At 44.9% G+C, this 12651-nt stretch overlaps 1 protein-coding gene across 2 annotated transcripts in view; it reads right to left on the bottom strand.

Moving 5' to 3' along the window:
- Positions 1–4897, bottom strand: part of GALM (galactose mutarotase) — a 53162-nt gene extending 48265 nt beyond the window's left edge. The window contains exon 1 of one of the 2 annotated variants that reach the window (XM_035000948.1): positions 4204–4897. In XM_035000948.1, coding sequence (XP_034856839.1) covers positions 4204–4393 — 190 coding nt within the window. In that variant the 5' untranslated portion in view covers positions 4394–4897. Of the gene's footprint in view, positions 1–2296; positions 2427–4203 lie in introns of those variants that run through there. The other variant, XM_035000949.1, reaches the window with a different exon arrangement.
- Between the last annotated feature and the right edge of the window lie 7754 nt (positions 4898–12651).

The raw sequence follows: 12651 nt of genomic DNA, 5'->3' as shown, positions 1-12651 counted from the left end.
AGCCCAAATTTCAGCCAGAGTGCCCTAAAGTCTGAAATCAAAGTGCCTACTTTGTGCCTAACATATGAAGATAGTATAAAATCCATTTGTTCTGAAGAGTTTTTTGGAGACAGTTGGGAGCAGTAGTTTATGTTGTCTTTATGGTTTAGTCATTGAAAACTCTTCCTCTAAACCAATCCCAGGCGAAGCTTCTACAACCTGAATGAACTTCCTTTGGCTTTCGGAAGAAAACAGCCATTACTTTCATTGACAAGCATTTTAATTGTCCCCAATATTTTATATATTTTCAAATGGCTGCTGGTTATCCACATGGATCTTCATGCCCTTTTCTCAGTATTAACTAAGTGAAGTAAAAGGTTCCAGGGGGGCGCCTGGGTGGCTCGGATGGTTGAGCGTCTGCCTTCGGCTCAGGTCACGATCCCAGAGTCCTGGGATTGAGTCCCGCATCGGGCTCCCTGCTAGGCGGGGAACCTGCTTCTCCCTCTGCCGCTGCCTCTCTCTATCTCTCTCTCTGACTCTCATGAATAAATAAATTAAAAAAAAAAAAAAAAGGTTCCAGGAGTGTGAGGGAAGGTATTTGGAGGCAAGGGAAGGAAAAGAGATAAAAGCTATTGATTGTTCACTACAGACACTATCACAGCTGGTTGCACATTTAATCATCATTATCCATTAATTTAGGTGAGGAAATAAGTCTGGGGAGGTTCAATAACTTGCTTAGGGGACAAAGCAGAGATCTAAACCAGGAATCCTCAATGTTTCCTCTAAGGGCACTGGGCATCTGCAATACCGAGCCCCTCCCTTTTCCTCCACCCCCCTATGAACTGCGGTTTTCGAAAAACACAGAGTCTGTTTTTTCTATTTCTTTCCATAATGGCTCTCATGGCAGTAATAGCTGGGTATTTGGTGGTGACTGGGGGGGAAGATAAAGGGGCAGGCAGGTGGTGATTGTGTGGGTAGGTTGTTTATACCCGTGGCTTATAGGCAAATAGTCTCATCACAGGTTTTGAAAGAAGTCATAATGACTGTAGGTGGGACAGGAAGACGAAAAGCACTTTTAAGTATTTTACGTACAAAAAGTGGCAGAAAAATTCATAGGAGGCATTACTGATTTTTCCAGGCTGTAACTAAAAGATCCTACGATTTACCTCTTTAGAATTCTGCAGAAGAAAGATCTAATTTTCCCAGGGAGAAACTGAACCATTCTGACCTCCGGTCATGGCCATGATCCAAGCAGATTATATAAGCTATCTGGGAAACTGGAGAGCGTTCACATCTAACCTGGCAGTTAGGAAAGGACCATGTCTCATGGAATTATCCATGCTTAGCTACGCCCTGTGGCTCAAAACGTTTTGGGGACATAGTAATGTCAAGATAACCCCCTACTCTGTCATATTCTGTCATGTCTTGTAGCGTTAAATGATTTACCTCCGTTTTGTTTATATAATACTTACATATTCAGATACTCCAAAAGAATATGCAGTGAAAATAAAGTCTCCTTCTTAACCCTCCACCCCAGCTACATAGTGTCTTTTCTTAAAGACAATCACTGTTAGCAATTTTTTTCTTTTTTAAGATTTTTTTTTTAAAAGTAGTTTCTACACCCAACGGGGGGCTCAAACTTACAACCCCGAGATCAAGAGCCATACTCTCCACCAACTGAGCTAGCCAGGTGCCCATTTTTGCCAGTTTCTTACCAGGGGTTTTAATACACAAGAATTAATCAAAATAGTAGTAGAGCACCATTTCACACTACTCTAACCAAGACAAGTATGCTTCCTGTTATGACATAAATGAAGTCTTCTTTTATCTTTAGCAATACTGAAAGAATCTACAAAAAAAACTGAAAGACAGGGCTGTAAAAAGGGAACAAAGGGCCACTTGCAATAACTACGAGGATGGCTGCACATATTAGAAAGCACTAATTGATATTCTGAGGGCTTTCTTCCAACTTCCCCTCTTCTGAAAATAGTGTGCTTTCCTTTTAAAATCAATAATTCAATTATCTAAATTACAGCATAGGAATGAGGATGTCTGTCTCGACCCAGCACCCAGAATATTTTAGAGGCTTTGATTCAACCTTTTTGGGAAGCCTGTGATGTATCCTAATAAGAAAATGCTATTTAATGTTCTCAAGACAGGTTACTAACGTGGAGGGCAATACAGCACAAGCTAGATCCCTATAATCCGAGGGCATCTGTTTTTTTTCTCCCTTTTAAGAACATGTGGGGATAATACTTTCTTCACCCAGATTCCCACAGGAGTCCTAGACTCAGAGACGACTCCACTGTATGGATACCTTCACAAAATCGGCACTTGACGCCCATGAAGACACTGCTACTTCCCAGGCGGCATGTCCCCGCACACGGTTCCTAAGAGTTCCACAAGACGCTCTGTCTTTGAAGATCCACGTGACTCTTGCAGCAGAACTAAAACAGGTAAGGAGGGGGCGCCTGGGTGGCTCAGTTGGTTAAGCGACTGCCTTCGGCTCGGGTCATGATCCTGGAGTCCCGGGATCGAGTCCCACATCGGGCTCCCTGCTTGGCAGGGAGCCTGCTTCTCCCTCTGACCCTACCCCATCTCATGTGCTCTCTCTCATTCTCTCTCTCTCAAATAAATAAATAAAATCTTTAAAAAAAAAAACAACAGGTAAGGAGGGAGGGTAGGTGAATGTGTGTGTGTAGAGGTGCAGAGGGAGGGCCACTATCTCTTGAACGGTGATAAAGCAGAGATGGAGGAGGTGGTAAAAGTAGATGCTGACAGCTTAGCATCTCCAATGCTTTGTTGGCTCTGGAATTCTAGGCCCCTCATCGAATTCTTCAACTCCACTGGGCAATTCTGCACCAGCCAAGTAATCTCTTTGTGATTCTGCGCCAGCCTAGAAAATAGCTATGCTACTAACAGAGAGAGCAGTGACTCAGCAAAATGACTCTCAAGAATCCTCTTTTGTCACTTGTCAACCCTTGCCTTCTGACTCTGAAGGCAGAAGATCTGAACCCCCATCAGAGAAAAACCAAGACCCAGAGTTTTCTGCTGACTTCTAACCATGAGCCATGTTACATTAGCTAAAGAACCAAGCAGATAGAAAGACGCACCTAAAGGAAAACCTCAAACCTCCTCTCTAGCAGTTTTTGTGCACGCCCCTTCCCCTGAGCAAATGGTATTTATCTTCAAGCAGTTTCCCTTTGCCATCTTTATTTCAGACCTTATCTCCAATGTCTAGCTACACAGCAGGGACAAGAGATAGCTCTGCGTCCATTTTCCTTTGCTGAGATCAAACTGCAAGTGTAATTATTCATGAATCCGATTATTTGCCTAATGTCTATCTCCCCAGCTAAAGGGCAAGCTCTATGAGGGTGAGGACCATGTCTGTCTCACTGAATGAGAACTGAATGAACCGTTTTTGAATGCATGGATTCATACATGATCCTAATTGCTCACGGATTCCACTAGAAGTTCATCCTAGTTGGGAGACATTGCTAGACAAGGAGTTGGTCTTCCACTTCTGCACCCACTGAGCCATGTTGGAGCATTTCTTTCTTTCTTTTCTTTCTTTCCTTCCTTCTTTCTTTAGATTTTATTTATTTGTCAGAGAAAGAGAGAGAGCGCGGCAGGCAGAGGGAGAAGCAGACTCCCCAACGAGCAGCGGGCCCGATGGGCCCGATGCAGGACTCGATCCCAGGACTCTGGGATCATGACCTGAGCTGAAGAAAGACGCTTAACGATTGAGCCACCCAGGCGTCCCCATGTTGGAGCATTTCTGAGACGATCAGTCCTCCAAGAGGATCTGATGAGGGAGAAAACAAGTAGAAAAGGCAGGTCTTGGACTGTCTTACTTCAGAACACAGGGGAAGAACGCGGAGCCACACCCCCTCCAGCCAGCTTTTCCCTCTCCTGCCCTCACAGACCTGGCAGTTCAAAGATGGCTCCTGGGTTGCTGGGATTTCATCTTACCCTCAACTACTCTAAATTAATTAGAGCAAAGCCTAACTGGATAACCAGAGGCCAAGGTTCGCATTCATTTGTCTTTTTTCCGGACACTGGATGGAAACACAGAGTTGGCCGACTGCTAGCACTCCTGACGGCGCCAAGCTCGGGGACTTGCTCTGGCTGCCCGCCGCCAGCAGCCCGATCGATCGGGGCGCGTGTCCGGGGGGGCCGGGGGCCTGGGGCCGGCCCGGCAGCCCGGGGCAGAGTTCAACCCACCTTCCAACTCTGCAAAGCCGAGCACCACATCTGACGCCTTGCCCTGCCTGTCTTTGACCTCCAGGGCCGTAATGGTGCAGCCCCAGGAGATGATGTCCACTTTCAGCAGGTCTGACTGCAGCTGGAACTTCTCCACTGTCCCTGCCCCTGAGGGCAGGTCTCCAAACACGGCTCTGGTCACCGAAGCCATGGGGAAAGCCGGGGGCGTGCAACTGCTCCCGGCCCTGGGAACTCCAGCCTCCAAAGCTGGAGCGGGAGGAGTTTACTGGAGAAGAGGCGGGACCCGGCTCAGACTCCTCCCCTTCCTTGCCTGGATTTAGAGAGTGACCGCTCCTGCAAAAAAATATCCTCTGGCGACTTCCTAAATCTTTCCTTTGCCTGAGGGTGACAGGAAGGCAAAACTTCCAGACAGGCTTTTCCTTTGCTAACTCTGGCTGCATTGCATGTTGGGAGTGGTAGTCTTTGGAAGGTGAAATTGCATTTTGGGGCCTGTAGTCTTTCTAAACCCAAGTCCTGAATCTGCAGGATTCTACCCCCTTCTCCGGCACGCGGTTCTCAAACAGGCAGTGAGCTAGCGGTTCATTAATGTTGGTGACAGACTTTCAGATGAAATTCTGGAAAATGCAGAGAGCAGAATTAGAGATAGACGAATGTTGGGGTTGAGGGTGGGGGCGGAATTCTGGTTTTAAATTAACTCTTTGATCCAGAGGAGAAAGAAGTGCAGAGGTAATTTAGAGAAGGGGCAGATAAGTGCAGGCGACTCTGAACACTGACTGAAGATTCCTTCTGTTTGTCCCACACGGTGAAGCTCTGGAGGAGTTTGTGCTGGAAGCTCTGCCCATGGGCTTTCTTGGCGGTGGGTCTGGAGTAGCAGCCTGGACAGAGTCAAGTGTAGATGAACTAGGGCTTAGTTACCTGGAGGTGGTCAGAGACTGCCTCTGACTTTCTTTTCTTCAGGGGTCTGGGGACTGGCCTTGAGGATCTACCCTGTCTTGTTCCTGAAGTCCAAAATTCCTTTAAGAAGGGATTAAGGGAGCGGTGCCTGGGTGGCCCAGTGGGTTATGGTCATGATTCAGGTAGAGGGATCAAGCTCCAGGCTCCCCACTCAACAGGGGAGGTGGCTTGCTTGAAGAGCAAAGAGCCCTTTAACCCCTCCTCCTATTCATGTGCTCATTTGCTTGCTCTCTCTCTCTCTCAAACAAATAATTTTTTTTAAAAAAAGGGGCAATTAAGGGAATATTTATTAAGGTCCCCTTAAATGTCACATACTGTACTTTTATTATCTCTTTTCCACAAGCAGAAAAAGGCTTTAAGTATGTACTGACGGGAGAGGAAAAGACAAGCAGATCATTAAATAACCGTCATGCTTTAGAGTACCTCTGAGTTATCTGAGACACAAGAATGTGTATTTCCAGGCTCATCCCCGGAATTTCTGATTCTGGGAGTCAAGGGCAAGACTCAGGAATCTGTTCCTTTCACAGGTGTCCTAGGTTATTCTAATGCATATTACCTGGGACCAGACTTTGAGAAAGGCTGCTCAATAGTCTGATGACTAATCTCAGATTTTTTTTCCCCCCAAAATAGGCTGTGATGCCATAAGACTAAGATAGAGCTCCTAAAGGCCTTAACAGGATTGTCAAATAAAATATAGGAGCCTGTGTATTTCTGTGCTAAATGTGTCAACTCTAGGCAGTACTGGTCCTAGGAAGGGGGAGGATGCTGGAAGCCGGAGGACATGTTTTATTTGACTGCCTTCATACTCCTCTTTGGTTGACACTGCTTTTGGTTTGGTTCCTAGGTACCACGGAGGGGATTCAACTAGACTGTGGTAAGCGCCAAAACGCATCTATGGTCGGGCAATGAGGAGAATTGGAAACGTGTTCCTGGAATCAGACGCTAATACAACAGAACTGTCGCTCAGCCCTTCCTGTCTCTAGTTTGAAGGAATATTTAACATTCTTGCCACAAGCCTCAATTCTCATTCATGAAGCATTGGGACTGTGAGAGCAAAGGAAAAAGAGAACTTGCAACAGGCCTTAGTGAAGCGTAACACATAATAACAAAAAGACCCAAACAAGTGAAGTTACAGATTGCAGCATGCACACACAGTAACGGATAGCACTCTTGCGTGCTGCTTCACCAGAAATTCTCATGAACTCGGCAATCCTCATCAGCCCACTTACCATTTGTGGCTGATTCATGTACAAGCCCTTTCGGCAATGCTGTGTTAGTGCGGATGTCTCAGAATCTCTTCTGTGGGCAGGAAGACTGCATTTTCTTTTCTCAGCCTACGGTTCTCAGTGTTCTGCCAAGCTCACGTTGTTGTCACAGAAAGAGAGAAATGCATCTGAATGGCCAGAGCCAAGTGTCACTAGGAGAAGTACTGTAGCTAGGCTTGGTAGAAAATGAAACATACTGTGATGTCTCTCTAAGATGTAAGGACTACATGTCTTCAGCTCATTTTCCTTTCACTTTTAAGGGCTGAACATGGTGTCCTAAATAGGACTACCTTGTGTTAGGTCAGCTTTCAGGCACGAATCTTGACTTTTCTTACCAACATATCCTATTTTCCTAGTTCCACAGTGATAGTTTAAAGGAATATTTGTGCATTTGGAGCACCTGGCCAGCTCAGTCGGTAGAGCATGTGGCTCTTGATCTTAGGGTCATGAGTTCAAGCCCTACGTTGGGTGTGGAGCCTACTTTAAAAAAAAAAAATACATATATTCAGGGAGATCTAGCTTATTTTGCAAGGTTAAGTATTTGATATAAATGATATTTCTGCATCCTTCTGCAGAAATATCTTTTATTTTCTTCCTTAACATTATAATTATGAAATTTATGCCTGAGCACCTGTGGAGTCCCTCATGCATTTATTTTCCTGTTATGTCATATTGCATTACATGGATATATACCAAAATTATTTTATCTATTTTTAAATTGAAAGACTTTAGGTTGATTCCAACAATTTTTATTCTTACACATAATACTGCTATAAATATTCTTATGCCCGTATGCAAAAGATCATCTAGGGTATATTCCAAGACATGTGATATACCCAGCAATAGCCCATGACATGTGCAATTTGACTTTATTAGATATTGACAAGTTGTCCTCCAAAGTGGTTTTATCAATTGCAAGTTCTACCAGCTGTGTATGAGAGATGCTTCACATCCTTTCCAGCATTGAAACATTCATTCAACAAATATTTTTTAGCAATCTACTAATCTCTTCTAGTTACTGGGATACAGCAGTGAAAGTTCTCACTCTTGTGGAGCTTCCATTTTCTTGGCAGAAGACATAATAATAAATAAACAAACAAATGACAGTATAGTAGGTCTGGAGGTGATGAGGGCCTCATTTCCAGAGTGTGCACATGCCAAGGACTAGCTCTTCTCCTTGGGCCCTTCTTTACCTACAGTAAGTGAATGCAATGCCCTCTTGAGCCCAATGTAACCTAATCCCAGAAACTAATTTTTTAAACTTGTAATTGCCATAAAAATTAGGAGATGAACATTTTACATTGGTGTAATGTATTAGAATTTGTAGAGTGCTTTGGCATCCAGGTCCTCAGTTGACCACAATACCAGGCAGCATATAAGGAAGTGGTTACATGCTCCTATCTCTGCAAAAGAAGCTAGATCTCTCTGAATTTAAGCCATTAGTCCAGGCTCATTTAGCTCGGGGGCTTTGTAGTGCTAGGATTTTAATCCAGGGTACTTTCCACTACATCCTTCAGCCTCAGGTAAGCAATGATAGTCAGATATATATTAGACCCTCATAGTGCTCTGGAAACCCCATTGATTGATCTTTCCTTAGTCTGAGTGAATGGTGTTGCTAAGGGAGTGGTTTGGGGGGATGTCTTTTCTTCCCCCTCATTTTTTGATATGAATAATAGATGGTTAATCAATTTCATGTAAAGCTGCTTCAAAACAAGTCCCTCATCCCTTAAAAATCATTTTTAAGATTTTATTTATTTGACAGAGACACAGAGAGAGAGGGAACATAAGCAGGGGGAGGGGTAAGAGGGAGAGGCAGGCTTCCCGCTGAACAGGAAGACCGATGCAGGGCTCGATTCCAGGACCCTGGGACTGTGACCTGAGCTGAAGGCAGACGCTTAACGACTGAGCCACCCAGGCGCCCTCATCTATTTCCTTTTACTTGATTGTGGCACCTACTTATAGAAATTCTAAAGCCACAACAGGGCCTGAGCACATTCTTTGGTTTTATATAGACTGGGTAAACTCTTCTGGTTGTCCTTTGTGACAGCAATAGTTTCAAGAGTCAGAACTCTTTTAATTCCACAAGTCATAAACCAACTCAAACTTGGCTTAGGCAAAAAAGGGAAATTATTAGATAACATAGTGAAAAGTCTGTGGGTGAATCTCCCTTCAGGCGTGGCTGGATCTAGGCTAAAACTATGTCAATAGAACTCGGTTCCTCTCTCCTCTTGTTCTGTTCTCCACTGTGTTGGCCCTATTTTCAGGCTGTTTTTTTCTACCTATGATTCCTAGCATCTCCAGGCTTATATTATCCCTACAGTAGCAATCTCAGGACACAGCAAGCCTCACATTCCCAAATAGTATCAACAAAAGTCCCAGTGTTGAATCTCACCAGGTCTTGTGCCCTTCTGCACCAATTGCCTGGCGCTTGGTAGGGTTGGGTCAGCCTCAGCCAGCAATGTGGACTGGGGAGCGGGAAGGGGTGATTCTCCAAGGGAAAATCTAGATGCTAGTCCCAAAGTGAGAATGGATGCTGAACAGGCGAAAACAACATTCGCCCACCAAAAAGAGTCATGGGGTAATTTCGTTAGAGAATTGTTCAACGGGTGCACAGGGAATTCTGGCAGAGAGAATTCATGCACTTAGAATATTTGACACATCAAAATACCTGTGCCTCACAAAGAGCTGTCAACATTCTGTCGGTGGCTGTGTAGCTGGGGCTGCCACATCCTCAACCCTATTCTTCTTTTATCTTTGTCGGCTCCGGTCTCCTGACTAATGTGGTAGTGATGCAAACTTGCTTGAACCTTTCTCAACATCTTCAATTACCCTGCTGTTTTTCAAAGGACAAGAGCTGCCAACGTTCTAGAAAGAATGTTAGCTCGGATTCAGCCTCGCCTGAAGCACGTTCACCCCCGCCTTGTCTGAGATCAAGGCAGATCCGGGTTCATCTGGATTCCCTTCCTCATAATATGGAATCCTATATCAAAAAGCGTGGCTGAATACTAAGTCTTGGCAGAAAGTAACACTCAAGCATTTAAAACATTTAAAGCTTATCTGACTCACATCAATGGGGGGAATTTGCTCTTGTGATTTTGCCAGCCTGATTAGGTAAACCTTCGATTCAGTGCCTGCAATAGCCGCTCACCAGTCATGGTATGATCTTAATTTCTCTAGGACACTTGTTCAAGAGGTCCCGAGAGGCACACACTTCTTACTTTTATAATTTCTTGCTTTTGAATGGATCACATTTGGCTCAGCTTGAAAGATAAATTTCTAACAAGATGTAACAAGCATGTTTTTTTTTTCTTTTTTCTTTTTTGCCAAATTAGAGCTTTGAAAAGTTACTCTTTGATTAGAAAGAATTAGATTTGGCTGCCTATTACAGAGATCTAAAATAACAGTGGCTCAAGAGAGATACAAGTTGTTCTCTTTTTCCCTAAAAACAGTCTAGAGGTAGGTATGTCAGGATCTGAGATTTTACCCTATTTGCAAGTTAATAAATTACTGTTTCATAGATGCTGACTGAAGACAGATTTCTGGGTCCAAGACAAAGGATTTCATTACTCACTGCATAGCAAGAAGCACACGAAGCCTGCTGGTGCTGGTTCTCTATGCCCCCCACGACCCATGGAGGCAACACGGAAGAACCAAGGTAGACACGGTATGTATAGTGGGTTTGCATTACACCTGGAATTACCACTTTTATAGTGAGTGGTAAGCAAGCCTACTCTTTGTCTGGGAGAAGCTGAATCTACTCACTGTAAACTCAACCCCGAGAAATGGTTGCCTAAAGAGTAGTCAGGGCTTTGCATTCTTAGCATAACCAAAAAGGATGTTCAGGGATGCTCAGGGCCTTGGTGGATTGGTTCTCTCAGCCAGTGGTCCAGGTGAGTATGGCAGTTCTGCTCCATGTGGATCATCTGGTACATAAGTTCCCTCTAACTTGTTGCTTCACTATCTGAAGAGTGTGACCTGAAGTCCACTTAGCCAAGGATGTACGCCACTGTGTCCACATTTAGAGCAGCAGATGGAGGGGAGGAGGTGTGGAGGGGGGATGTTGGAGAATGGGCAGGCCCCCTCCCTTTGAGGATACATCCTGAAAGTTCTGCAACTTATTCACATAATCATATCAAACTTCAGGGTAGGTTGGGAAATCTTGTTTTCTCTGGGTTCTGTTCATGTAGTGTAAAGAAGATGATATTGGAGCAGTCCGCCACACTCTTTACTAAAAGTTTATAGTATTTCAATAAATACTTTCCAGGGACCTTGGAGGGTTGCTAACACCCACCTCGTCCCTCCCATTCTTTGCACATAATGAAAATTTGAGCCTGGTTTGGGTGTACACTAGCCAGACAGCTATGAGCACACATTGGGGATGGTACACGGGTATCAGGTACACTTCGGGCACTGCCCAAGGTGAGAACACAAAGGAGTCAGAGCATTTCCGGGGATCTAGAAGGAGACAGAGATTTTAGTCCAGAAGATGGTGGCTTTGTGAGTGTGGAGCTAGAAGTTGCAAGGATCAAAGTGACAAGGTCTGCAACAGCTCTAGTTGGAGAGGTTCATAATGTCCAGGGGGTGGGTGGTACAGGGTGTGATCCAGTTTGATAGTGATGTGTTTTTAAATGGAGGAAGAGCTCAAGCCACACAGGATTTCCCCCCAGCCCTCCCAGAAATGGCTTCCCTGAAGGATATCTAGAACCCCAGTCAATCACCCACAGTGCATGTGCTGTTTGTATCTTGGAAGAGGACACCGAGCCAGAGTCGGAGGGAGGGTTTTAAGGAGTCAGTGTTGGCCCAGTGTAGTCACAGGAAGAATGTCCTGGTGCCAAGTGACTGGGAGCTGCCTGGGGCACTATCCTAAGGAGGGCCCAGCTGAGATCCTTGGGGATGACCTTGAAGCTGGCAGGTACTTTCCCCTCATTAATGGTGGCTCTGAGGTATGGCCCTCTAGTTCCTGGGGAGCTTCTCTTTCATGGGAGACTTGAGCCTCTACTCGAAGTAGAAGCACTTAGCTTGTTCATTCCACCTGGACTTCAGCACATAGGGCCTCTGTCATGTCCCTTGATTTTGTGCCACCTTTTACCAAACTGACCGTGTCTCCCTCCCTGCAGGTGGGCAAGACAATCATTGACCAGGTTACTTTGTCCTAAAAGGGTCTTAGGAGAAGAAGTCTCTGTCAAAAATCACCACATATTTTTAAAAAGATGAAGAATGAGGGCCCTTTGCATGGTTTCATGTGGTATGCTAAGATGGGTGACATTGACTAATAAAACAGTGTGGCTTCTCCAGGAGGAAAGAGAGGAGAAGGCAAGGAAGGGAAGGTATAGCATCCTAATAAACGCTGGGACAGCAGTGCAGCTGAGACCTCAGGAATGAGTCCAGGATAGGAAAGCTTATCAGCAAAGCCTTCACCTGGACTCTTGGGGCACATTCTGGTGGAAATGACTGAGTGAGTTTATTGTAGCAATTTTGGGGCATGAAGGAAGGCTTGACTACTGATAATTAGCCAAGAGGAGCTAGGGCAAAGAATCTAGCTAGATGGAAGGGGTCTGGCAGGTCAAAAGGTCAAGAGGCAGGTCAAGTGGTATCCAGCCAGATTCAAGGCGGTCAGTGAACCTAGATTCCAGAAAATGGACTTGTGCCCTATTCTAGAGTGGGCCCTTGCCTCCCTGGTCTGTTGGAGATTGTCCACTGGCTATGGTGTGGATTACAATCAGCAGGTCAGAGGTGCATAGGCAAATTCTGCCCTCCTTTGGGTAGGTTTGAACAGGGAAAATTTAAGCCCCACTTCTGCTCCTCTTCAAAAGGCTAACACTGAATTTAGGTCAAAGAATTGCAACAGAATTGGCCATTTCTTCTGGGCTTAATCACATTCTATAAAGAAGTGCAGTTGTACAAGGGCCCAGGTGAAGTCAAAAGGAGATGAAATATGACAGGGCCCCTGTGTGGTTTTTTTCTGATACCAAATGTGTCATGTTTTTACAGATACCAACCAATTCTATGACACTAATTGGGTGCCCAACAATTCAATTCAATTCTGACACTATTCACCTAGAGTTTGGGTCAGATCTCATGAGTTAAAGGGCTCAGTCCCAGAGGACTGGCTCCACATCACACATCAGTTGCAAATGGGGTACTCAGGCTACCCAGACTTCTTCCAGCCTGACTACAAATTTGGAAGTTCCCATGATCTCCCTTCAGATTTGATAATTTGCTAGAATGA

This window comes from Mirounga leonina, unplaced genomic scaffold, assembly GCF_011800145.1.
Source record: "Mirounga leonina isolate KUSES-001 unplaced genomic scaffold, KU_Mleo_1.0 Mir_125, whole genome shotgun sequence".
Classification (NCBI taxonomy): Eukaryota; Metazoa; Chordata; class Mammalia; order Carnivora; family Phocidae; genus Mirounga; species Mirounga leonina.
Note: the sequence above shows the minus strand (reverse complement) of the source record. Positions and strands in the feature narration are given on the sequence as shown.